We start from the raw sequence: 23,527 nt of genomic DNA, 5'->3' as shown, positions 1-23,527 counted from the left end.
TGAGGAAGAGGGCTGGTGCTCAACCTTTAGCCTCTTGATTTTAGGAGGTAGAGGAGACTTCAAAGCAGTTTACTCTTCAAACGTAAGCTTTCTTTTTCAGTGCAAAGTCTATCTTGACTTTGGAGGGAGCTTGGTAGTGATCTTGCTTTCCTGAGAAGAGATGAACGGGCATTTCTGGTGAGCATCCAGCTATTCCTGTAGCTGCTGGTACATGAGTTGCTCAGAATCTTCAGAGCTGGTCACAGAGGATATTCCTGGAGGCAAGTGTGCTTTTGGAGTCGATTGTGCTTTTGACATCGAGATTGTTTTAGCGTTGACAAGGGTTTTGGTGCCACTGCAGATTTGGCTTCAAAGGTCTGTGTAGGCTCTTCTGAGATTGATGAATGTGATAAATCAGTCCCTGAAGGAAGGCGTGCTGTTGGTCCTATCCTAAGGCTTGAGTCGGTGCTAGCTATGTCCTGAGAGCAGTGGCTGTGCAGGCCTCTAGTAATACTTGAATGAAGGCGATGTATCTTGTCTAGGGGTTTCCATTTCAAGCACACCACTATTTTGGAGGTGGCACCGCCATGATAGCAAGGAGGCAGACAGGGCCATGTGTGCAAAGGAATTGACACCTACTGGTATCCTGTTCAACTATACAGGCTTCTAAGACACAGGATGGTGCAAGCCCGGGGCATTTCCTTGATGGCTGTTTTCCTGTGCATGTCAGCATGTGCGGGAAGGAGGAACACTATACAGACAAGGGTGTAGGGGGTAATCCTAGGAATGACTCCACCAATGGTATGTCATTCTGCCCACAGGCACATTATTTATAAAGCAGCCTAAACAAAAGAATTGTCCAACTGGGAAGTTAAGCACAACCAAAAAAAGAACACACTAAATGAAGATCAACATCTTGAGAAGGTTCTTGTTTCTGAACAGAGCTTTGGCAGGAAGAGGCTAAATAATCCTCTTGCATACACTGCATACACAAAATTAATGCTTCAGTCTCAAATGTGAAATTCAAGGTCATTATTTAGGGACAGTGACTGCAGAACCAGTAGCACAAGAGGAAATAATGACTGCACATATAGTTACCTTAAGGAGAGCCACATACATAAAAAATATAGACACAAGTTTATGTTTAGGACAACACCTAGCATAATTACTTTTGACCTTGAAAAATCTTAAAAATCCTAATTGTTAGTGCTATGTATCAAAGCTTTGCATTGTGTTCTGTACCTTTCACAATGTTGCCCTTCGTATCCAACAAGGCAGGCATCACAGCGAAAGTCGTCAACTCCTTCTATCACACATGTGGGGCTAAAGCTAAGAGGAAAATAAATTACAAACCATGAATCAATATATAAACAAAAAAGTGATAGACATAATGCAACTAATTTGATTTGCACACCTTGTCTTTGTGGTTTGAAATGTTGAACTATGCATGAGGCTGCAATTTCTGAACAATTAGAGTGTTCTAATATTCACATGACTGTGACACTGATGAGGATTAAAGCTAGTGAAGATTAGAATGAGCCCCTCCGTTTACTGCTCCCCAGAAGTAGAATCAGGGTGATAATCCTACTTTTGTTAACTTCCAAACTCTTTCTCTCACATCACATCCTTTGCAATAACAAAATGTGAAACAGTTCTAGCAATTCTTGTTTACCTATTTGGGCTGCGGTAAGGACAGGCACACAGAGAGCAATCACTGATGGATCCAGTTATTCTCCCATAGTATCCAGGTGCACATGTATTACAGTGATCCCCCGCTGTGTTATCTCTGCACTCCTGCAAAACAAACCAATCGTTATGGTAAAACAAAAAAGGGTTACTGTGGGCTCCAGCTGAAATGCAGCAATTCTAACAACGCTGCGACAAAGGGAGTTATTTACGCAGGGGTGGATTTGAATCATCTGCTAAAATAAGGAGAGTACTTTGTTCTTCTGCCTTCTGGTTCTGCAGTCCTATTTAGATTTGGAGGAACCATTGAATTTCCACCGGACATGTCTCAGCTGATTCGATGTAGGAAACTGTCAACACAGTGGTCGGTCAGCCACAAGCCAACAAATTCACTACCTATTTACGGCGGGTCAGCCCAAAACCACCATGCGAGGCAGAACCAGACAGGAAAGAGAAGCAATGATCTAAACATAGATGAAGAAAGATCTCTGTATGCCTAGAATATTCGTGTTTTTGCTATTCTATAACAAATGGTTTGTTTAGTTTTCCTAAAAAAAACTCACTTTGGGAGTTCCTATCAGAAAAAAAAATAAAACAATGGCAAATGGGCAAAAAACATGTAATTCATCTGAAGTTTCTATGCATCCTTAATAACAGCGGATCTACCAAAGCCAAAGAGACATCTGCTATGAAGGAGAAGAACTCTATATATTATGTGTGGTCCTCTACAAGGAGAAAGGGCGCCTGAGCCCTGCTCACAAGGTGAACAGTCAGGCTGCCCACCAAACTAATTGGCACTGAAAGTTTGAATAGCTACATGAATCTCTGGCTTTGTTTGAGTAAGGACAGGGTTGCAGGACAATCTGAATAAATCGAGAGCTACAGACTCTTTATTTTATGAAACTACAGGAAAACCAGATTGACCACTATCACTTCTGTATACCTGCCAGGACTGTACATTTAAATGCAACCTGACCCCTACTTTGAACCATGCCATTGATTTGATCCCTTTTTCTCCATTCAGATGGATAAAAGACATGAGCTAGATTCACTACAAAATTTTATTGGAGTTAATTTTGAATTAGGGTGTGCGCATTACCCAGCACTGGAGAATTGCTCTTTTTTTTATCATTTTAACTTCAATATTTTCCCAACTATAGCATATACCAGAGGATTAGAACAGAAGTTGATTTTATTGTTTTTCCTTTTATTATATATGTTTGTAGCATATGTTATGTTATGTTAAATGACTTTTATATAGCGAAAATCACCATCAGGTCTCTAAGCGCTTATAGAGAAGAGTGAGCAAGTCACTAGGGCAGAAATGTCAAGGCAGCGACGGTGGCAGGAGTTACGCAGTTATTAGCGTCTCTCTAAATAGGTACGTTTTTAAAAGCTTCCTAAAGATAAGCAAAGCCGGTTCCTTGAGCAGGTACTCTGACAGATCATTCCAGATCTGCGGGAGGAAGGCAGAAAACGCTCTACCCCTTTAGATTTCAAGGTGTACCTGGGGGGAGCTAACCTGCAGGCCTCAGATGATCATAAAGCTCGGCTGGGAACATATTTCTTCAAGCGATCTTTTATATACTTGGGTGCCTCACCATAGATTGCCTTGTAGGCGATACATAGTCCTTTAAACTGCGCTCTCTGTTTAATAGGCAGCCAATGCAATTTATATAACAAAGGGGTGGCTCGTGTGAACTTCAGCATGCCTAGGAAACGTCATAATTTGTCAGTGGCCAGAAATTCAAAGAACGTTTAATGGGGACTCTATTAGTTTAACAACTTAAACACTCGAGTAGCATCAGAACCGCTGACTGACCACTATCCACCCTCATCTAGAGTTCATCCAATGCCAATAGCAGTGCTAAATCAGTTCGATGCTTTGTTCTAAATCCAATCTGCTTCTCTTCTAGGAGTTTTAGGTCTTCCAGATGCATTGACAAGTTCTTGCTCTCATATTGTTCTAGGATTTTTACAGGAAAAGGGAGTAATGATATTGGTCTGTAACCACTAAGAACAAGACGGTCTTCAGATGGCTTTTTTAATAGGATGGTGACTATAGCCTTTTTCAAGGCCCATGGGATAGAGACTAGTGTAGTGATTGGTTACATATCTGTAGTAGTGGGGAGAGTAATTCATCAGCCATATCTTTCCAGATTCTGTGCGGTAGAGGCTCTAAGGGTGAGCCTGAAGTTGTAGACATTGCGATTGCTTGAAAACCATCCACAGACATTGGTTCAAATGTTTCTAGCTTATTAAAATGGCTAACTGCCAAATTGGAGGCATTCATTTCTGATAGGACAGTCAATGTTTAATTTCTAATATCTGATAGAGCAGCTTCAGGGCTAATGTCCTCTAGAATATTTTTAACCTTGGTCTGAAAGGATTGAGGGTTTAGTTACTTGCCTCATACACTCCGGATTTGATCATTCGAGTATAATGTAAAAACGTTTTATTGTGCTTTTTGGACCTTCTAGAATAGCATTAGCATAATAATTAGTTTTCCGCTTACAGACCTCTTTCTTATAATAATTTAAGGCACGCTGCACCATTTTCTTTCCAGCTTTTTTTAAATCTAATTAGGAACACACTACTGTTGTGGCCCTGAGAGACTAGTGATAAACAACATTAGCCACAAGGGGCTGAAGAGCCCCAAGACAGGCTCCCGCTGTCCCACCAACAATCTCCCTGCAGGCCACTAACTTAAGGTAAAAGGAGATGAGAGAAGCTGTGTCTTAAGGGACATAAGGAAGAAATACAGAGAGCGAAAGTAAAGTGTTGATTTAAGTTGCCTTGACCTCCATTATGTTTAATGAACTGATTCATTCATTTGAAATATGTTTATAAATAATATTCACTAAAGTTTGCTGATACATTTTATAGAAAGAAAAGTATCCATGCTAAAGAGGTAATGGAGAAAAAAAATTAAAGAGATTACTTTCTATAAACCACAAACATCATCAACACAGAATAGCAAACACCACACTGCTACATACCTGACATTTGCCAGTTTCCTGATCACATTTCTCACTGTGATTGCTACAGTGGCACGGTACACAAGGGACAATCAATGGACGAGGTCCTCTCACGTGTAGATCTGAAAGTTTCTCCCTGTAGAAGCCAGGGGCACATTCCTGGAAGAAGGAGAGAGAGAGAAAGAGAGAGAGAGAGGATATGTGCGAGATTCTTATCAATTATTAACATTAAGGCAGAGATATCATAGCTCAAGGGACAAGATCTCACACAAATAAGACGAAGAGCGAGCCTTGAGATCCAACCACTATCAGTCAAGTTGCCTGAACCAGGGAGAGTCTGCGGCAGTTCATCGTGCACACCAGATGCCCAACTTTAAGAGAAGAAGGAGTAAGGGTGATTCCTCCTCCCTTCTGTTGATACTAATATTTATTATGCCACCCTCCTTAGAAAGAAGAAAAAGAAAGACTAATAGGAACAGTTCATATAAAGATAAATGTAGTAACTTGGGTCCAGACTGAAGGTAGCTTTCAGGTAGATTTATTAGCACAAGTTACAAGCTATTACAAATAGGATGAAAGCCCCACCAGGAGTGCCTGGCTAGGTGCTCAGCCCAAGACCAACTGTGATGAATCCAATGATAACATTCTAAATGACATCACATTTACAGAATTCCACTGGTGGAGTCAAGGAAGAGATGTGGACATACATATTAAGATATTACATAAAGAAGTGCAAATCGACTTTTGCTATTATGTATGATAAACATAACAAAGGTCATGTACAGTGCTATTCAACAACAAAACAGGGGTTGAAAGTGCAACTGGTACGACTGTTTATCATAGCCAGAGCCACTGAAATCATGTGATTTTGTGGCTGCAGAAGTTTCGGAATAATTATGGATATGCCACATAATCCATCATCTGAGCAAAATCTACAGATTTTAAAATGTAGCTCAAATGGATCAAAAGTTACTAGAATTGCAGCAACATGTTGCCGTGCAGTGGATTATAATTGATAATAATAATTTATAATTACTAAATGATAATGATGTGGGTGTCAACAATGTAAAGAGATCCTTGTATGATTATGTTGCCTCGTGTCGGTTTCAGTACAGATACGTTTTGCAAACGACTCAATCTATCTACAAGCAGCAGCCACGCAAATATTCTGTAGAGGAATATTATGCATGCAATCTAATGATATCTCATCTCATATTATGCATGAAATGTGGATCTCAAGACCCAAGTGAGACTGGGTGGCAACAAAGATACTGTCCATAGAACTATGATACTGTAAGGTGATATTATTGTGACTGTGCTTCACTATTTACCATCCAGCAATTTGCAGAGATGAGAGGCCTCCTAATGCCCTACCTGGTCTCTCCCACTTGTTAAGCATCACGGTGCACGGGAACACCACACTACTCGACGCTCTGTAACTCTGTAAGCTGGACACAGAAGCATTGTTTGAATCTTCATTTGGCACTCTGAACTGTTCCAGTGTGGTTGGTGAGCTTCTCACTTTCTTGATTTTTTGGGTACTTAGTGAAGGGACAGCTATACTACTCTCTAAATTATGTATTATTTTGTGTAGTAGGTCTGGTCCATTGACCATTGAGAGTACACAAACTCTTGTAAGGTCAGGCAAGCCTTGTAAGCACCCTATAAATTGCCCTTAGAAAATCAAATGACCAGACATGTCATCCAATTTCGAGTTAAAGCTAGCACCTAGTGTGTACAGTCGGTGTTGTATTTCTGCCAGCAGAATCGTTTTTTTATGTGTGATGTAGTTTTAAAGATCTATTTCCCACCCATAAATAAAGACATATTTGTTAAAGATGTTTTGGCAACAACTGGACATTCAGTTTATTGTACACTCTTTACTGTGTTCACCTTTTTATGCTCCTTCCGAGTTTATAAACCCAACCACTTGTTGGAATATTAAGCCTTGGCTACGCAACTTCACTACCCCTGCAAAATCAGTTAGGCAGACAGAATTTACTACGTTAGGTTTCACAGGACAATGCATTTGTAATTCCGAGGGACCTCCGTCTGCCAAATTTAGAGTTGTACGTCGATTCAGCTGAGACGTCTAGACTTTGACAAGGACCTCTTGGCATTGCAGATTCTGTCAGTGTGGGAAATGTTTGATGGACAATACTGTCAGACATGAAAGTCGACCATCAAACTTGTCAAAAGATTTTTTGCTTGTCAAAAACAATTCCTGAAGTCGGAGTTTGTTTTTCAAAAACAAAAAAAGACAAACAAATTGCTCCCACACCATTGAAGTTACCTCCCAAGGTGACGGGGTCATTATACATTTTTCCTGTCCTTTTACTGCCAGGTTTTTACTGGGTGTGAGTGAGAGGAAAAACATACCTTTTACACTGTGCACCCTAAATAGGGCAGGTGGTGTAAAGTCCTTCCTCCAATGGGCCTTCATTTGTCAGGCCATCGAATGAAGCATTGTACTGGTGGAGCCAATGGGAGCTCCATTGATAGAATACTTACAATATGCCTGACTCTAAATGAGGCGGGAAGCTGAGGGTTTGGAGGACAGAGTCCTCCATTTTCTTTTTGACAGAGTAGCCTGTCTCCCAACCTTTAAATCAAGCCCTATTTGGTTAAGCAAATGGAGTGCAATTGTGCTGGTAGCCATTGACATGAGTACACTACAGCACCAACACAGGATATTGCCTAGTAACCACTGACTACCCTAGGGTAGGGCTGTCTTAACAGCATTATAGGCTCCAGGCAAAGCAGTGCACTGTGACTTGCCTACACAACTACTCCTCACAGGAATAAAAATGTTTAACTGAAAATTATTGTTAAATTCTGGTCTGCATGGGGGCCCCATGCTCGTGGGGGCCCTTGGCAACTACCCAGCTTGCCCATGAGTTAAGACGGCACTGCCCTAAGGCCCTAATGAATACCTCATAGCTTCTCATTGCAGACACAGCCACAAGCACCCTACACTGAAAGAAAACTTTCAAATATGAAGATGCACTTTGTCCGAAAAACCACTAGATGGCAGAAGAAAGCAAAACGTTTGACTCCTTAACAATTTTATCAAAAACAAAATTAAGGTTAGATTATAAACTTTGGCTCAAATATAAAGCCCTGAACGCACAAATCAGGTCTGTCGCTTTTGGACATAGTTCCGCCATCCTGAAAGCAGCAGAGCATTATTATTAATAAAAGCTTTCAGAAGCCCCAATTTTTTTTTTACATAAGTCATATTGCCACTGTAATAAAGACTCCAGTCAAGAAGGGAACACAAAATTGCACCCCCCCCCCCCCCCCCAAATTTGCGTTCAGCTGCGGTGCTGGGGCACACAAAATGCGCTGGTGCTCATATTGTGTCTAATTCCAAGTTTGACACCTTTGAGCAGGGAATAAAGGGGCATATTATCAAGGGCTTTATCTCCGCTTCTTTGGCTTTTAAAGCCCAAAAAGCGGAGATAAAAATATCACCCTATCAACAACAGGGTGCTAACATGCAAAATCGCATGGCAGCACCCTTTTCCACTACGCTTCCCTTTGCATCTTTAATGAGATGCAAAGTGGGCGTTCCAGAGCAAAATAATAGGAGCCATGTCGCTAAGCGACATTTCTCCTATTATCAAGCTTCATGCTAACCCTGTTAGAGACAAAAAAAGCACCACTAACTACGGTTAACGCTGCTTTTTTACGTCTGCTAATTTTCAGTTTTAGTCATGTAATCCAATGGGAGGTGGATTACATGGATAAAATCACCCTGCCCTATCAGCAAGGTTTCGCTGGTTACAGTGTGATTATCGCTGGATTTCCAGCGATAATCACACTGTTTACCAGCTAACGCATGGATTCCTATCGCTTGGGAGATAAGCGTTGCTGATAGCACGCTATCTCCGTCATGGAATCCAGCGTTACCCAGCGATAATTATCGAAGGACCTTGCTAATATGCCCCAAAACTCAAATAGCACGTGCTTCCCCATTGCAAGAAGCGCAAACTGTAATGCACGTGCGTTATGTGGGGCAGATATCGCGGGATGAATCAATCGTGATTCGTGCCCACGTTATAGTATAGTTTTGGGCGCAAACAGAGATTGGATCTGAAACTTGATTACTGGCCGATCGTAACTACATAAAAAAACTGCATTTATTCTGAGCATTTATCGTGTGACCTTTACCTGGCAGGACAGCCCAGCGTAGCCTGCTGGACAGTCGCACATCTCTAAAAGACAGGCGGCTTCCCTGCTGGAGTGCATGTCCTCTGCTGGAACGGCAACCTCCATTGAGATATTGGAGATTCTGAAGTACAAGAGGGAAAAAAGTGTAAAACGACACTTTTGGATAAAACATTATACAAATACATTTTTTAAATAATAATTTATGCTTTTATGAAGGAATTTATTTCAAACCTGACAGCGGCTCTTTCAATTGCACATTTCGCTTTAAGTTGAACCTTAAATTATGGGTAATCTTTTACCATTGTGAACGTCACTGTTATCCATATAGGTAACACTGTGATCTTACTGTGTAGGTCTTACTCTGATGTCTCACCTGCTCTGCTGCAGTGCTTGCCCGTACGAGGCCTTGATGAGGATGTACTCAATGTTGCTCAGAACAGAGAGGAAGTCTGCACGACTGACAGGGCTCTCGGACACCGAGTTGAAATATTTCCAGGAATTCTGGGCACAAAAACAAAATGTCCAGCGAGGGCGAATTTATAAAAAAAGAAGAACATTCATTTCATTTTTCATTTGTGTACTATGAAGAATCATTGCACAATTATGACCCAATGGCTAGCGTTGTATTTTCAAGAACTAGCTTTCATCCCTTCACGCCCACTCCTTTTTGAAAAAAATCAATGTTATGTCAAAACTGAAATTGTTAGATTTGAGGATTGGTGACCTTAAATGGGACATGGGGTCTATTTAGTCTATGGTGAAGTCGAACCAAGCCAAGCAACGCACACCAACACTAATATGATGCCCAAATCAAAGCTGGAGCTGCCAAGACGCAGGCCATATATGTTTCTGAGTCGAAATAACGCAGTTTACAAACTGCGGCCCCAAGGTATTTGTCGATTTACAACTCTCTTCCTTGTAGCTGGGGGAAATCATTGAACACCACGGTGTGTAGCCTACAAACGCTGAGAGCCACAATGCAAACCTAAAATATGGAGGGGATTATTTACAAGAAACGAACGCCTCTGTATAGATACGTCAGTTTCCCGGCACCTGCGTACAAAACCCTTGCGCCGCCATGGGTGCGCCTTATTTATAATGCGGCCCACAATGGCGCAAGGACTGATAGATGCATCTGAAATTTTGACACATCTGGTGGTGCAAAAGTCATGCATTTCTGGAGGCGTGTCGCAAGCACAACACAACTCTAGCAATGCAAAGGGAGGGCTAGTCCTAATAGACTGCGTCACTCCTTACACCTACTCCAAGCAGGCGTAGGGTTTTGAATCAGTGGCGTCCTAGAAGTGGCGCAGTGAAATCTTGTAGATTTCACTGCGTCACTTCTACAAGGCTTTCCCGGTGTGAACGCCCACCCTGCATACATTATACCTGATGCAGGTATGATGTTGATGTTGCGCAGGGCTTTAAAAGTTTATGCATCTTTCTAGATGTGTCACACTGTAAATGGGCTGCAACATGGAGCATTGTCTACGCAGCTGCTGCGTCACAAAAAGTGATGCAATAGCGGTGCAAAAGTGGCGCAAAGGGCTTGTAAATCTGCCCTTGTTTAATTTGCCGATTGTTGAAGTAGGTTCTAACTGTCAAAAAGGAGAACAATACACTGCGGTGACCTAGGACCAAGTTCGATGAAATAAATGTTAAAGGAGTCCCCAGGGTTTGTGTTGTTCTATGTGTGCTTGACTCCATTGCTGTCTGGTTCCAGACAGAGCCTGGACTTCACGGCATGCCCATGGGATGAGATGGGGGTCTCTGGTTTGCAGCCTTATACAGGAAACAGAGTGGAATGTGGCCTAGGGTTTGACTGGGGAGAAGGTGTGTTCTCACCCACTGAGCGTCACAGGCCCATGACAGGTGCCACGGATGGAGTAATGCAGGGTTAAGTCTGTAGTGCTGGCTTCATCAGGGGTGTCCCAGGAAACTAGAGGAGAGGGAGGTAGTGTAGAGAAAAGGGGTTGAGGCAAATTAGGTTTCATATGGACCTCACAGGGAAAGGTAGGCAAGGACCAGCAAAGGGTAAGGAGTACTGAGTCCAGGGAGTGGGTAGCTGCACCCGCTCTGTGGGGTCAAAGCAGGTCCAGTACAGTCTCCTGATCAAAAAGTGCAGGCTCTGGAGGTCTGAATTGGGAAGCTGTAGAGGGTCGAATGTGGTAGGGGAAGAGAATTCCTCAAAGCGCTAGTGGGCAGGACAGCATCAATGGACAGGAAAGAGTTCAGGCTCTAGGAGACAGCCTCGCATGGTCCAGGGAACAAGCACTGCCTGAGGTCAGGCAGTGGGAGGATTGGCCACTAGCCCCAGCAGAATATGTGCATCAGAGTGTTTAGGGACATTTCATTGCAGATGATCACATTGCTAATTATTGGCATCACGGAAGGTAAATCTGCATGTAAAGTTGGGTTGTGCCTCACAACTTAAGAGGTACAGCTTCTACTTCCATTCTCCCCTCTGAACTAATGTTAGGCACCTTAAATCAGTTTATTTTAAAATCATGCAAGGCTGTGCCAGGGTAAAACATGTATAGGTTACATAATACATCCCTATCCTTATTTGTGTGCTGGGATTGTGAGACGAAAAAGGAAGCAAGCTTCAAGACGGCAGGACACAGGCAGATTGCCAGGAGAACTACATGGCTGCACCCAGTGACGGCTCCTCAGCCAAGGTGGAGGAGCATCGCCCCACTGCTCTATGAGCAGTTCAAAAGGAAAAATAAAATGATAATACCACAATGTAATTACCATTTGATTTTTCCGTACTGACTCAGTACTAGGAGTGGTGCAGGGTGGGGCTGAGCTGTCCAATGCAGGGGGAGGACTGGTGGGCACTTTTAAGTGTACATGACAGTTTGGCCAGCCAAACAGTCATATGCACATAGCATGGTCTCTACCCGACTTTACTGCACAGACTGGGTGAACAGCATGCACAAGCTCCCAGTCCCTGTTTGAGCGCCGAACCACGGCACTCAGATCAATCACAGCACTGCTGTCAGGCTGGTCACAGCAGCATCGTGATTGGATAGAGGAGTCTGGGAGCCCGTGTGCTTCATGCTTCTGGAGTCAGTCAACCAAAAAGGACCGAGAGGCGACAGCCGGCCTGCAGGTAGGTGATTCTCCACCCTACAATCCCCATTAAGTAGCAGATGCCACTGGCTGCACCAGTAGCATTCCAGGTTGATGGGGAGTGTTAGGAAGACAACAATGGAGGTAGAATGGGATTTAGGCTAAAAGCCTGGAAATAGGGGCAGACTCCCAACATGGCCCAGCCATTCCTGCACTTTCTACTGCTGTCCTAGTGTAAAGCCAGTACTACTTGAAGCATAATTTCCAGCCAGGATAATTCCTGCATTTCTGCTGTCAGGTGTTGTACAAACCTGGATGCCTTTTCTGAGAAGCACACAATATATAGTTATTAGATGGAATGAGCAATTCTTCTTTAAAGTAAAAAGCCTCATTGCAGAACCTGCATGTACTCACCTCATTCATCTCCACTTGTACTTCACTTCTTACTCCACTTTCAGGGGCAGGAATATCCATGTAGATCACATGTTTACTTAGGTGCCCACCCTTCATGAGAATCTGCGGCTCAAAGTTTGACACTCCAGATTCACCCAAGGCATGGAAAGCTGCAGTGTACTTCAGTTTCCCACCATAGGACATAAGCTATAGAAACAATAAAATGAAAGCCACCTTTATCATCACAGCTTACTTATTTTGATCAAGTTCAACAAAAGAACAAATATAGACAACAGTCCACATTTATGTTCAGAATATATTGTTCAAAGCAAAAATAAAACAATTACAAATTAAGCTGTTGAGACGGAAATTTTCTTTCATGGTGTACAATTGTGTTTCACTGCCCTGCATGCCCAACTGCATGTTTTTGATTTCTTGTTTTTCGATTTTATCCCTATCTGCCCACTAATCTAATGTGTTCTAAGGCCTAGACCATCCCGAAGGTCTTGATCTTGTCCTGTAACCTGGAGGGGCATTCCAAGCATACCCTTATTGTACTCACAGTGGTCTATTGTCCCTGCAATGGGTTTAGTGAATAGAGCAGTGGTGGTGGCATACCATTTTTTGAAAAAGCATATTTGTGACCAGGCCTTTTTATGTATCACTGTAGTGTAGGCCAACTGGCCGACTCATGTCCCACTTCTGTGCGCTAATCCAGACCCAGCGTTAACAGTGTATGATGTGCATGTTTGTGTACGTGGCTTACCTGCATTGTGTCTATGAATGAGCCAGAATAATGGAGGCCTGTGGAATTTATTTTGGTTGACCGTAGCATAGCTTTGTTCAAAATATTGGGGTAAGATTGTTTATTGTTTTCTCAGACAGTGGAGGTGTATAGCTGAAGTCCTGAAGCTGGGGGGAAGAGATAAAGATACTGAAATGGGGATAGAACAGACACGGCTCCTTTAGAAATTCAATTAGGATGTTAGTTGAGAAGAGCTGCTGATTAGTCTTCCTGTAGCACTGACATTTGGTAGATGGCAAGAGCGAAGAGTGGGACAGCAGTCTACATTGTTCAAGGAGAAAGGGACTCTTAACTGAGGTCATAACATTTGGCTCTCTCCAGATCACTTTTCGGTGTGCCTGATGACAACCAGGTGCAGAAACCTGGCACCTCTGTGTGCACACTTGTTTGTTAAGTTGTGGATGCTCCAGGCTAAAGACTACCCTGCTGTAAAGAGCATCACTCCTTACTAAGGCTTTGCCTGGAATGGAGCCGGGAAAAAGGTGTTTGAAAAGAAAGCTACCCCAAACCAGTTCTGAAGTGCAGACAGGAGATTCGCCATCTCCATGTAATGAAAAAGGGGTCCCCCACTACATTAGATTCCCCATCTCCATCCTGCTATGACTGTATTACAACGGTACAGACTCGCTTGTAGTTCAAGATCCACGTGCTCTATGATCAAGGAAGAGAGAGCACTGCAGATTACTCAGAGGACTGATGTGCAAACAGAGCTGGTGTCTGTTTCACAGTCAGCTTCCCAGAGGTGAGGGGACATCATCTGAGTCATTCCCTGGCTGGAAGAAGTAGTTCATCTCCCCTTAGATCACTTTGAAGCCAATACTCTTTCTTTAGGCCTATAGAAGTCAAGAGTTTTGTTCAGCTCGACCGATGGGCTTAGAAATAGCAATATTGTAAAATAAGAGATTGCTACCATTTTTGCTTATGATAATAACGCTACCCAGAATCTTTCAATAGGGTTGAAACGTCGACCTTTATGGAAGCCAACTGAAATCATTTATGTCAATATTAATAATGTACTTTCATTTTTAGTCATGTTTGTAGGAAGCTGGCTCTTTATAAGATATATCAAAATGAGATATTTTGTCTAAGCGTCCAGTGATTCCCTTATGAGTAGACAGGGACTTGCTATGGTAATCCCAAAATGCTCTATTAGGGGATAGTGTGGTTGAGCAGCCTTAGGCTTAACATAGAAGAGTGTAAGACATCTGAAAATACAAACAATGGTCAATAAATGAGACACATGACTCAAGGAGGAGATCCACACCAATTTACAACAAGCATTTACAATGCAATAGGTCTCGCATTATTTAGGGTAAGAGCAATTGGTGTTGTAAATGACAATGTCTTTTATCCATGTGTTTTGATTTGGAGTGTAGTTTTTAGTTTTAGTTTATTAGTTTATTAGTTTAGCACAGTTACTTAAAACCATTGCTCTACAGAATCTACTTTAGCACAGTTATAAAATTTGGCTTTTAACACATTTATCATATAAAAACAGGGCTAAAAAACAATTTTCCAGACTTAGAGACCGGTATGCTTGTTGAGAGAACAGCGTTATAGTTGCCTGTGTGAACTTTTTGCTGTGCTTGGCCTGATAAAAATAATTAAGACAAAGGGTACTGGGCCAAAGGATGGAAAAAGTCTGTAATGAGTCTTTGAGGGGGAGGGGGAAGAGGTAAGGCGGCCAAGGGAGGTAATAGAAGATCGTCCAAAAGTCTCACAAATTTACCAAACCTTGCGAGCACTTGGATGTCAGTAGATGTAAAGCACAAGGCAGAGGCCTCCCAGCACGTCCTGGCACTCCATTTTAAAAACAAGGGAGTGTAGTGGATATAAGAACAGAAACATATCTACAGCACTGCCTACAGGACTTAGAAAGATGACTCACCACTGGCACCAGAGAGGCAGAACAGCACTGACTACATGACTTAGAATGAGAATTTACTAAATGGACCAAAGATTCCGGTGCAGCACTGTCTAGAAGACGAAGAATGATAAATTACCAACAGGACCAGAGAAACATCTAGCAGCACTGTCTAGAGGAATTAGAATGAGGAATTACCACTGTGACCAGAGACAGAGTTGGAGCAGTGCCTAGAGGACTTTGTATGTGGGATTGCTGACAGGACTAGAGTAGCCGCTAGCAGCACTGTCTAGAGGACTTAGAATGAGGAACTACTACTGAAACCAGAGAAGCAGATAGCAGAACTTAGAATGAGGAATTGCCGCTGTGACCAGAGACAAAGCTGTACAGTGAATAGATGGGTAAGCCCTATTTACCTCGCATCTCGAGGGTTAAATTCAATGTGTTTGGTGCTTTAGCATAATTACAGCACATTTATTTAGAATACAACAATCAGGGTTGCATTCGACTCCTGCCAGATATAAAAAAATGTATATTTTATTTTTATTTTATTATTATAATGTACTTGGTGTCAAACACAACAATTGTACACATAAAAGACCACAAAATGACACATAAATACAATTAAACTTTAAACATACATAAATCATGTGCCACAGAATTACTGTTTCACTACTCTCAGTCTTCCTATTAGTTAATCAAAGGTATCTGTGTTGTAAAGTTCTCACACAATCCACCAATGGAGATGGTCTATAAGCAACGCACATGAGGAAAAATATTCTCCCCCTTGTTCTGAAATGTGTGCGCCAAAAAGTCCTTAACCTGTTTGTATTAAGTTAAGGAAGACTCCTCCAGTACAAATGTCAGCACGTTTCGGCCTTAGAATTACGGCCTCTTCAGGACAAAGGAAAGATGGAGTACCTACAAGGAAAACTATTTACAAGAACATATATATAAATCTTTCAATTAAATCAAAAGCGGGCAACACAAAGTACACAATACACAGGTCCACTTGGACACCAGTAGAGTAAATGGTAGAGACACCAAGCTGCAGCACTGCCTAGAGGACTTAGAATGAGGAATTGCTGATAACGCAATGTGTGATTGTGGTTATTTTTATCTGTTCACAGAGACCCCCGAAGAAGGGCGTTGAGCCCGAAATGCATTGGGTACTTTTAGAATAAATCCAAAGAAAAGTTCCACAGCGGATCTTGCAGTAAGCACCTCTATTTTCCAATGTCCCTCTTATGTCCAATTTGAGCTGTTATGCTGAATGCTGTGCTGATGACCTCCAGGACCTGCTGCGGTTTTGGTCCTACTGGAAATCCAGACAAAGATTTATGAAACCAAACGGAGGCAGCACCAAGGATGAAGTAGCCAGGACAATGTAGTATCAAAAATAAATTCTTTTATTTTTCTCATATAAAGGACAGCCAACGCGTGTCGCTCCCCAACCATGGGAGCTTCGTCAGGGCTGAAAGCAACACAGAAATACACCAATATTAATTACACATACCGACATGACATTTACAAAAAGACAGGACAAGATTAAAAACTTCATTTGGAGTTGAACATTTTGGCGAGACGAGATGGCAAAAGACAAAAGAGAGACACAAAAATTAAATCCTATATTTTTTGTAAAACATCTTGCATTGAAGTCCAAGTATATGAACACAAGAGTGATGACACTTGATGGTCCATAAGGGACATAGATGACCAGAACCAAGTGTGACAATTTGTAAAAATGACCCAGGTGAGACAGACAAAAATAACCATTGAATAGTACCCAAAAGTGGAAAAAAAGGGAAAGCTAGGAGGAAGGCCTGAAACGGTAAAGAGAATAGAAATAACCAATAAGTGAAACCCCAGTAAAGACAAGGCCAGAGTCAACAATGTACAATAGGTGTTCTCACCGAGAGTATTGATCAGAACTTGAATTGATGAAAAATGACGTCAATGGGATCGTTTAGGCCAGTACAGATGCTAGAAATGGTACAAGAAATAAATTAGTATATGTGAGGGGGTCCAGAGATCAAGTCCTAGTGAGTTTTGAAGGGCACTGTAACTTCTTACCCTATATAAAAAATCCGTTATCCGGATAGTATTTTATCCACGTCAGGGTTTTTATATATAACAGACAAAAATGGTCCAAGACAATGATGTTCCACTATATCGGGTGCATGGGAGAAACAAAAAACACTAGTACGACACTACAACCAATGTCCATTGACGATCAAGGGGAAACACAAGACGGTGGCGTTATGTCCATATAGATAATACTGCCTTTTTGCGACCAGTTTACATTATATGGCTCACCAACCACCAGCATTTCAGTACTAATTCGGATGTGCATTTGATTATAATCCACCTTATTTTCTTTTTGATATAGTGGAACATCATTGTCTTGGACCATTTTTGTCTGTTATATATAAAAACCCTGACGTGGATAAAATACTATCCGGATAACGGATTTTTTATATAGGGTAAGAAGTTACAGTGCCCTTCAAAACTCACTAGGACTTGATCTCTGGACCCCCTCACATATACTAATTTATTTCTTGTACCATTTCTAGCATCTGTACTGGCCTAAACGATCCCATTGACGTCATTTTTCATCAATTCAAGTTCTGATCAATACTCTCGGTGAGAACACCTATTGTACATTGTTGACTCTGGCCTTGTCTTTACTGGGGTTTCACTTATTGGTTATTTCTATTCTCTTTACCGTTTCAGGCCTTCCTCCTAGCTTTCCCTTTTTTTCCACTTTTGGGTACTATTCAATGGTTATTTTTGTCTGTCTCACCTGGGTCATTTTTACAAATTGTCACACTTGGTTCTGGTCATCTATGTCCCTTATGGACCATCAAGTGTCATCACTCTTGTGTTCATATACTTGGACTTCAATGCAAGATGTTTTACAAAAAATATAGGATTTAATTTTTGTGTCTCTCTTTTGTCTTTTGCCATCTCGTCTCGCCAAAATGTTCAACTCCAAATGAAGTTTTTAATCTTGTCCTGTCTTTTTGTAAATGTCATGTCGGTATGTGTAATTAATATTGGTGTATTTCTGTGTTGCTTTCAGCCCTGACGAAGCTCCCATGGTTGGGGAGCGAAACGCGTTGGCTGTCCTTTATATGAGAAAAATAAAAGAATTTATTTTTGATACTACATTGTCCTGGCTACTTCATCCTTGGTGCTGCCTCCGTTTACTTTTAGAATAAACACTGCCTGAAATGAATCTATGCATTTGTCCTGCTCATTCTAAAAGTCTGGATAGACAAGGTTGAACAGTAAAAACTCGGAAACAGCATATACATTTTTGCGTGTGGACTCGAATTTAAACATAAAAGAATAAGGATGATAAATTTGAAAATTACGGAGTAAAATGGATGAACGTTGTAAAAGTCAGTTAATAATTACGCAATTGTGCACACTCAGCAGTGCGTTTGTTCGGGGCTAGATGTAGCCCCCATTACAGTGGAATTGCTGATGGGACCAGAGTAGCAACTAGCAGCACTATCTAGAGGACTTAGAATGATGATACCAACATAACCAGAGAAGCAGCTTGCAGCACCAACTGGAGGACTAAGAATGAAGAATTACTAATGGGACCAGAGAAGCAGCTGCAGCATTGTCTAGGGGACTTAGAGTGAGCAATTACCACTGGGACAAAAAAGAAGCTAGCAGCAGAGTCTAGAGGACTTAGAATTAGGAATTACCGACAGGACCAGAGAAGCAGCTAGTAGCACTGTATGGAGGACTTAGAATGAGGAATTACCGACAGGACCAGAGACTATTGAAGTAGCTAGCAGCACTGCCTAGAGCACAAAAAATGAGGAATTACTGACAGGACCAGAGAAGCTCTCAAGTCATTCAAGTTGGGTTAGAAAACACTTTCTTCCAGTCTGAGGGCACCATCAGTCACAGTGGCAAACCACAGTAGTGTGCCTGATTTGGTGGTTTTTGTGATGCCTTACTTTGAGACTTGACCATGCTACACATCTAGTTAACGAAATCTCAGCCTCACAACATGACATACTTCTATAAATAAGTTTGTTCGTAGGGTCTTTCACTTGGTTTCTGGTTATGTAGCATATCTAACTACCCACTCTATGATGTTTACAGCGTTTCTGATGCACACATTTAAACAAATACAAAGTTTATTGACAAAAGGCAGTATTCAAATTAATAAATGTTACAGTAATGATTAGGCACTGACTAATTAAGTTTTTCATTGACTATCCTAAATATTGCATCAACGTTAGTTAAAAAAGGGCAGGGCTGGGTTCATTGATTCACTTAATTATACATTCTATTAACATATCCAAAATGAAAATGATTGTGCAAAAAATATATGTAATTAGTTTTAGATATAATTATTTGCATATTTTCTTTTTCTTTTGACAACCTGCCTGGAGTTTACATATAGGAGACCTGGTAAGCTCCTAAAAAACTCTTTTTTAAATAAACCAGGATGGCATATGTACCTCCTCAAAGAGTAACTTATCTGAACTAAGTAATATTAAATAAAGTAACTGGCCTCACAACCGGAATCAAAAAATGGGGAACATATATTTGCAGTAATTCAAACAAACAAAATTTTTGAAGTCAGTAAAGTATACAGTCTCTTGTGCTTTTTCAAATGTCAATCATAACATTTTGAGTCCCAACTTGTAAACAAAACTATATAATATTTTTCATAACTTTATTTACTGAAATTAAAGGCATATGCAATGTTATTTTTGACTCAATATGATATCTCTCCTATGATTTCTGATTCCAAATAATCTTGGCAAATCAATAAATAAGAGTGAAACAGGTGAATCCCTAGTCTGAGTTGCCTTCAGAACAGCATATCACCCATTTAGAATAGCCATGCTTCGCCACTGGTCTTTTCAGACTCTGTACCTTATCTCCCAGGACAGAAGCTGGCATCTTCCAGTAGAAGGGCTCCGCGTGTAGATGCAGCAGCACAGTTGCAGCATCCAGTACCAGCTCAGACGCCTGAGAAAAGACACCCTCAGTGGTTCCTGCCAGGTTGCTTTGGGTTACCACAGGCAGGACAGCATTGTGTGGGATGACGGACACCTGCGCACACCAAACACAGGGCAACACATTTACGTTTGTTTACTTAATGATGTAAATGTAACATGCCAATTGTTTCCTTTATATTAAGAAGGTAATTTCAAAAAGGTACAGTACAAGCGCAAAGAAAATGTGCTCCACGCCACACGCCATTTTGGAATAAATGAAAAAATAAAAAGGGCACTGGCTGTCAAATTACTACTGGGTTTAAAACAATACCATTTGTTGAAACTAGAGATTTATATAAATGTAATTAGTATTTAACACAAAGTAGAATAATCATAATACAGAAAAAAAGAGCTTGACATATGTACGTAGGTTATTTGGAAACTATTCACCAGTTAGCATGCTGCCTTTTCGTTGATGATATACACCAGGTTCTCCTCTAAATTTTTGCATATCCATTACTGGAACATTTCAATGTTGTCTTTGCACATGTGGTCAAAAGAGGACACATAAATCTACAGCATGTATTAAACATCTTGCTCGACTCACAGGAATTTTGACGTGTCCTTGTAATTCTGAACATGTGGAGGATAACCCAAAGCAGAAACATGGCGAGCAACCAGAGGGGTTTTCAGAGCGCAATGCAAACGTCCCCTCTCTGCATTCGCTGCAGTGAAGACCGACCACATTTTCCTAAAAGGAATGCAAGAGTTAGTTACAAAAATAGATTTATAAAAGAACAACCCAAAAAATCTTAAGTACAATAAACTCAAACAAATCCTTGTAATCTATATTTTTAAACAGTCACAGCTGTCTTATATTTTGCCAGCACGAGCTAATTCACTTCCTACTCCTTGAGTTGCTTTTTCCAACAGTTATGAAGAGTGGTAATCAAATTTAAACAGCAACGTCCAGTATTGGAAAGCACACATAGAAAACTTTTGCTCCCTCATTTTAGAGGCATACTGAGTATTCAGCCTTTTACTGCGCCCTATAATAACCTTCACGGCAAGGGTACTCAAAAGGTCCCCACTACCTGCAGGGTTGGGTTGAGGGCAGTACGACTGGTGCGGCCGCACTGATCGCTGACCTGGGCAGGGGGCGTTGACCTCTATCGGGAATGGGGAGTGAGGGCCCGTGTTTGTTGCCTGCCAGCTTCGCGGGAGACGCTGTGTCATGTTTGTTGCCTGCCACTGCCTGTTATTTGGAGCACCATCGGGACTCGAAGGTCCAGAGAGCTGCGGGGGCTGTCAGGAGACCGCCCCGCCTCCTCTCCACACCGGGGCACTTGTTAAACAGCTTGCGCCTCCCACTTTGCGGGAGTCGCTGCACCCGTGTTTGTTGCCTGCCACTGACTGTTATTTGGAGCACCATCGGGACTCGAAGGTTCAGAGAGCTGCAGGGGCTGTCAGGAGACCGCCCGCCTCCTATCCACACCAGAAGTATTTGAGGAAGTCCAGATTTCTGCCTCGCAGAAGTGGGCCGGGTGAAGCCCAGGCCCGTTTTAGCCCGTTAGAGCACGGGAGAGGACGGAACGGGGACACCCTCTTTTACCTGCACAATTAAGGTTAGTGCCCGTAAATATCATAAGGCTCCTCGCGAGTTTAGCAACCTTATTGGCTACTATCCAGATAAACACTCCTTCTCATACCCATGGTATCTAGCAAGGAACTGAAGGGTAGACAGTCTAATATTGATGGCTCCTTCGTGGGTTTCATTACTATGGCATCCACTGCGCTGTCCCGTGAAATTGAACAAACTGAGAAAAGACTGTCAATGGGTTCCGGCTTTTGATAAGCGCTCATCTTTGGGGCCATTTCTGCATGCAATATCCCCTAACAACCAGCTTGGGACTGCCTCTGGATTGCTAGGCGCAAGTAATGAGGTGGGCGACCTTCCATTAGGTAGAGAAGAATTGAGTTCCACAATATACAGTATAACCACTGCACCAGCCAGCACAAGTACGCCTGACATTAACCAGGAAGGATCGGGCCCACTAAATCTGAGGCCAAAAACGAGATCTACACAGAACAGCAACACCCCTGGTGCCCAGCCAGAAACCGTGAACCCAGCCCAAACTGCACCCACCAAGCCCGGCCTGTGCCCGAGTGATCCAAGACCACGAGGACGTCCCCCCGGCGACTGGGACCCGAAGTCCAGTGCCCAAAGACCCTCGTCGACGACCCAGACGACGCCTGCAGCCTCAGAACCAGGGACCCCTCCAACCGCGACCAGCTGAGGGTAAGCTTTCCCAATGCCAAAAGACACCCCTGCACCCGGCGCCCGGCAGTCCCCTGTACCTCCCTTTGGGGTACCTACCTCTTCTCCAAGATCCCAACTTACTTCTCGAAGTGGTGGTCGAACCCGAAGAATCACCATCCCCGAGTCTGCAGCCTTTGTTCCCTTTTTACCTTTCCTATTGGATAACATTGAGCGCCCGACGGCTCAAAAGCATCCTGCACCCAGCCACCCGAGTGCCGCTGGAAGTGCAACTACTACCCTACTCTACTTCCCCACTTGCCCTGAGTGTGTGACCAGGAGCTCAGCTCCCACAGCCGCGTGGCCTGCTTGCTTGCAGCCACCAAATGAAAGCCCCCTACCTTCCGTTGGATTGCATTGGGCCTACACTCTCTGCACCCGGCTGTCCCTGTGCCACTGAGGGTGTAACTACTGTACCTTTACGACCCTAGGAGACCCCTGAGTCCATGCCCAAAACCTTAACTTCACCAGTCGAGTACTCACCTGGAAACCGATAACTCACTTTCCTGGTTTGACTCGAAAAATGTTCTAAGTGTGAAGTTTTGAAACTCTAAAATATTCCTATAAAATCAGCCTAGTAATGAATTTCGAATTACTCACCTGGAGTCAGGAGAGGAGCCAGTACTGTACCTCTCATCCCCAGTACTGAACCGCAAAATTAATTAGAACTGTACTTACCCATAACCTGAATTTTCTCCCATAAGAAACCATTGACTGTTTTTCTCTGAAATTTCTTCTGTCTACTTTTGAAAATTACAAATATTCCTTAAAAATCGTACCAACTACTGAAACGTAAATACTTACTTGTCGTAGGTAGAGACCCCAGTACTAAACCTAGGAGTCCAGTCCTGGATTACAAAGGTAACGAGAACCTACTTTACCTGTGACTTGAATTTCCTTCCATAGGATAACATTGCAAGTTTTTCACTGAAAAGTTTCTGTGTCAACTTTTAAAATACCTTTATATTCTTTAAAAATCATTGCAATAACCAAAACGTTTTTACTAAACTGTTTTCGGCTTAGACCCCAGGACTGAATCTAGGATCCAGTCCTGGAGTTACAAAAGAAATCTATAAAGTAATCAAACGCATTTATGTAAAAAAAAACATTGAGCTCAATGTTGAACTATGTTTAGAATTGCATGGCCTACTAGAATCACTGTACCTATTGTGTTTACAAAGTTTATTACCTTACTGCAAAGTAATTATCTGAGACCACTCATATTGAGAAAAGTATATTTTGATACCTGTTGGTTCTAAAAATAAAACAACTATATCTTTTGAT

General features: G+C 42.1%; 1 protein-coding gene across 1 annotated transcript in view; it reads right to left on the bottom strand.

Moving 5' to 3' along the window:
• The window catches only part of LAMA1 (laminin subunit alpha 1), a 533,346-nt gene that overhangs the window by 216,312 nt on the left and 293,507 nt on the right, over nt 1-23,527 (bottom strand). The window contains exons 24-31 of the mRNA XM_086965467.1: nt 20,534-20,677; nt 19,862-20,041; nt 12,306-12,491; nt 9,190-9,317; nt 8,817-8,937; nt 4,665-4,802; nt 1,652-1,773; nt 1,222-1,308 (exon numbers count right to left, since the gene is read on the bottom strand). Of these exons, the coding sequence (XP_086821593.1) occupies nt 1,222-1,308; nt 1,652-1,773; nt 4,665-4,802; nt 8,817-8,937; nt 9,190-9,317; nt 12,306-12,491; nt 19,862-20,041; nt 20,534-20,677 (1,106 nt within the window). The remainder of the gene's footprint in view (nt 1-1,221; nt 1,309-1,651; nt 1,774-4,664; nt 4,803-8,816; nt 8,938-9,189; nt 9,318-12,305; nt 12,492-19,861; nt 20,042-20,533; nt 20,678-23,527) is intronic.

This window comes from Lissotriton vulgaris, chromosome 4_1, assembly GCF_964263255.1.
Source record: "Lissotriton vulgaris chromosome 4_1, aLisVul1.2, whole genome shotgun sequence".
In the NCBI taxonomy this organism is placed as follows: Eukaryota; Metazoa; Chordata; class Amphibia; order Caudata; family Salamandridae; genus Lissotriton; species Lissotriton vulgaris.
Note: the sequence above shows the minus strand (reverse complement) of the source record. Positions and strands in the feature narration are given on the sequence as shown.